The sequence below is a fragment of the Impatiens glandulifera genome, chromosome 4 (genome assembly GCF_907164915.1).
Source record: "Impatiens glandulifera chromosome 4, dImpGla2.1, whole genome shotgun sequence".
NCBI lineage: Eukaryota > Viridiplantae > Streptophyta > Magnoliopsida > Ericales > Balsaminaceae > Impatiens > Impatiens glandulifera.
In genome coordinates this window covers 4,798,935-4,803,324 of record NC_061865.1, presented here as the reverse complement: position 1 = coordinate 4,803,324, position 4,390 = coordinate 4,798,935, and the positions used below count along the sequence as shown (strand labels likewise).

Sequence of the window (4,390 nt, the reverse complement as noted above, 5' to 3'; positions counted from 1 at the left end):
TAAATCACACTTTAATAATAATAATAAACTTAGTTACCAAATACGTGCCTATAGTCTAAAGTTTTATTAATTAGATTTATTTTGACAAATTATATATGTTATAACATAAATCTAGCTACCAGAATTGTAGGTGGACTAAATTCAATAAGATTTAATTAACAAAATAATTATTTAGCATTAATTTAGCGCCACAAACACTTGTATGTCCTAAAGTCTTATTCAATTTTGTATACTTTATTGTGTTACATTTTATATTTTTTAAGCCATTCATACCTTCAATATAATATGATATTTTTAACCTCCACCCTCTATAATCGGGAAATTTGAGAAAATGACCCCAATAATAGGCCTAGATGGGAAAGTGCTAGCGCATAAATTAAATAGCTCTGATGACTCTTTTTTTTCTGACGAAAATGTTCTTATTGCGTCACGCAGGTTGCGTGTTACAATTTTTTCTTTTTATCTTTTTCAAAAAAATTTAATTATAAAATTTTTTTTTGGAAGAAAATGGCCTAGTTGCATCACGTAATCGCGTCACGCAACCCCAGTTGCGAGACGAAAACAAAAAATCATCTCGTGATTCCGGTTGCAAAATCGTTCAAAAACAGTAAAAGAGCCACTTGCGGCTCTTTTTTTTAAGATGCTGTCTTGATTTTCATAAAGGATTGAACATAATAAATAACACAATTATTCAAAAAGAAAGCAACACAAATAGTAGTAGCGGCGGCGGCGGCGCCACTCAAACGGCAACACTATGAAGAACCAGCGTCTCCACCGTAATCCCCGGCCCAAACCCAAACAGGACTCCCCACTCAAGCCCTTCTCCGGTCGTCTTCAACCCTGCCTCCTTGGATTTCCTCCTCATCTCATCCATTATAAACAGCACAGTGGCGCCGGACAAATTTCCATAATCGCTCAACACTTGTCTCGTCGCCCTAAGCTTCTCCTCCTTCAATCCCAACTTCGCCTCCACCTGATCAAGAATCGCCGGCCCGCCTGGATGAGTGATCCAGAAAATCGAATTCCAATCCGAAATCCCAAACGGTTGAAACGCCTCCTCTAAGGCTTTCTCAATATTAATCGATATAAGCCTAGGAACATCTCTAATCAAATGAAACGTCAGCCCTACTTCACGCAGATGACCCACAATCGCCCCATCGCTCTCCGGTAAGATCGTTTGCGCTGCAGTCACCAACTCGAACAACGGGTTCTCCACCGGCAAGGGATCCGCTCCGACTATGACGGCTGCCGCTCCGTCGCCGAACAATGCCTGGCCGACTAGGCCGTCGGGATGACTCTCATTTGGACCGCGGAAATTGATAACGGACATCTCCGAGCAAACGACAAGAACTCTGGCGTTCTTGTTGTTCTCTGCAAAATCCTTGGCTAAACGGAGCACCGTTCCTCCGGCGAAGCATCCTTGCTGATACATCATTAGACGTTTCACGGAAGGACTGAGTCCGAGGAGTTTGGTCAGCTGGTAGTCTGCTCCGGGCATGTCTACGCCGCCGGTTGTGCTGAAGACTAGATGGGTGATGTTTGATTTGGGTTGTCCCCATTCTTTGATAGCTTTCAAGGCAGCTTCTTTTCCCAACTTGGGTATCTCAACCACCATAATATCTTGCCTTGCATCCAATGATGGCGCCATGTTCTCGCATAATATTGGGTTTTCTTTCAAAACCTCTTCCGTTAAGTACATGTAACGTTTCTTCACCATCGACTTCTCGCCTGAAAAATTACGATAAATCTTCACACTCGGATCATTTAGGGTTTGACAATGACTTCTATATTATTCCTTTTAATAATAATCAAGAAGAAATAAATTATTGCTTACATATCCGTTTGAACTTCTCCTTCAACTCGGTCTTATGTTCGCTGTTTGTGACACGAAAATAGTAATCGGGATAAGTGCTTTGATCGACGCAGTTTGAAGGTGCGGCGGTTCCAATGGCCAACACAGTGGCGGGGCCTTCGGCCCGCTGTTCCTTTCTGACTTGCCCGACAGTTAACATATTGGATGGAGAGGTGGTTACTATATATTGAGACTGTGAAAATGTTGTTTTATTATGGGGTTATTTATAGGTTAAATGTGAATGTTATGAGATAGATGACTTTATTATATATGTTGTTTATCATCAATCATCATATCATGGCATGATACAAACGTGATCATATTATATTAAGTCCTCATTCTGTCATAACAAACTTTTCAAAATAACTTTAAAAAAAAATTAAGGTCTTATTCCATTGGAATTATTTTAAAAAAAAAAATACAAATTTAATCAATTAATTTCCTTGTTTAATTAATTGTTTTAAATTTTCTTTAAAATATATAATGTCCAATATTCAAATAATTGTTAAAATAATTCTGATATATCAATTATGTAAAAATTAAGTTTTTGTTTAAGATATCACCGAATATATATATATAATGATGCTTAATTTTCAAAGTGTCCGGATTGCCGGGTCAAGAACCGTGGTTAATTTGGATATATATGTTAGAGTAAATGAATACTTGAGTCGGATTGTGGATTGATTTATCCATAAACTTAAAACGGTTAAAAATAAAATTAAAAATACTATAGGTATGTTTCGAATTTGCAAACTAACTAAACAAATACAACTCTTAACCAACTAGATTAATAAAAAATTATATTTTAATTCAACACAAAATTTAATAAACGCAAGACGTTTTAACAATATAAGTTCATCTTTTTAACTAACTAATTTATATATAAAAATTTAAAAATAAAATTTAAAATATTATCACATTTTCACCATAATTCTTTTTTCCGATTTTTATACAGCGGAAATGCATGGACTAAAGAATAGTTTCAATCAAGAACTATCCACGATCACACCTATCTTCATATAATTAAGATGTTCATATATGTAGTGGGTGCTACATACAATAATTATTTATTATAGTGTTTTTTTTATTATTATTATAGATTTATTATAAGGTGGCAACCAAGACATTTCCAAGTGCTATTTATAATAACCCACATGTTCCAGCCAACACATATTATTCTAAAGTTTCTTCGGTTGAGTTTTAAATTGAAAAAGCAAACACATGTTATTCTAAAATCTAACTAATGAAATATCATTCTATCCACCTCTCTTATTAAACAAACAATTTAATTCTTTAAAAAAAACACCTTATATCTTAAAAATAATTATTTTATCATTATATTTAATATCTTAAAGTATTTTACAAAAGTAAATACACCTCTTTGAAAATATCACCACAAAATATTTTTAAATAAGTATATTTGTTACAATAGATCCAAATCTAACAAGCTTAAGGACTCCATAGTGGATTTTAAAAATAATATATATATATATATGAATTATTTAAAATATTATGATTATGGATGATTTTAAGAAAATGAGATTTTGTTATGATGGAAAAATTAAAATATATTAATATATAATAATAAAATAATATTTTTTAAATATAAGATATTTTAGTATTTTAATTAATAAATTAAATAATATAATTAAAGTCACTAAGAATTAGAGATCCTATCGAGTTCGGCGATTAGAAAATAAATAAAAATATTGACGTGAAGAAGAAATTTTTAAGCATATCTTCACGCACTCTACTTTTTATTGAATTTTAACATTTTTAAACTTATCCTACAATGTAATCTCAGTGTTAAGCCATTTGTTTGTGGACAAATTATTTCTGTAATACATAAACAGGCCATGGCATAAAAATGCGGTCAAATATCAAGCCTGTCTAAAAAATATGGTCAAATGTCAAGCCTCTGAAAAATAGAGGTCGGATGTCATGCCTAACTAGTTTTTTGGGTCTCCCATTCAAAAAGTCATTTCTAATTTTCTCGAAAAATAGGTCATAACTAATATTTTTGGAAATCATGTCATTACTGATTTTCTCAGTAAAAAATCAGCCTACGACTAAAAAAACCCAACCATTAGTCCCTATTTTCGATCGCGTGTTCTTGGTCAAGAACACTACCTATGAATCACTCTAAATTGAAAATTAACTTTAACACAAATGTTAGTTAATATTGTAACCCTGAGAATCTTGACCCGGAAAATAGATTAATCATTCGTCACGAGATAGTCACAAATTTTAATCAAAACAGTTTGTTTGTTTTTTAAAAAAAAAAAACTAAAAAAATAAGATTATTTTCTAGAAAAAATCAGGAATAATTCAAAAAATAAATTTAAGAGTATTTTTCTTTCTTTCATTTTATTGTAGTTAATCTAAAATATTTGTTTCATTTAAGTACTATTTATTTTTAGCAAATTTGGTCCGAAACCTGAAAATTTTGCCATGTCGTGGTGGGTTCCATTTACTTTTCTAAACTTTGTATTACAATGGATTTGTTTTATTATGAAAAAATGAAAATAACCATATTTC

The 4,390-nt window shown here is 32.4% G+C and overlaps 1 protein-coding gene across 1 annotated transcript; it reads right to left on the bottom strand.

Annotated features, from left to right (window-relative positions):
- Positions 1–702: 702 nt before the first annotated feature.
- Positions 703–2,030, bottom strand: LOC124935707 (chalcone synthase 3-like). Its single transcript, XM_047476126.1, has 2 exons — positions 1,835–2,030; positions 703–1,728 (listed from the first exon to the last, which is right to left on the bottom strand). Exons 1-2 carry the CDS (start codon positions 2,010–2,012, stop codon positions 740–742), a joined length of 1,167 nt encoding a protein of 388 aa, XP_047332082.1. The 5' UTR covers positions 2,013–2,030; the 3' UTR covers positions 703–739.
- Between the last annotated feature and the right edge of the window lie 2,360 nt (positions 2,031–4,390).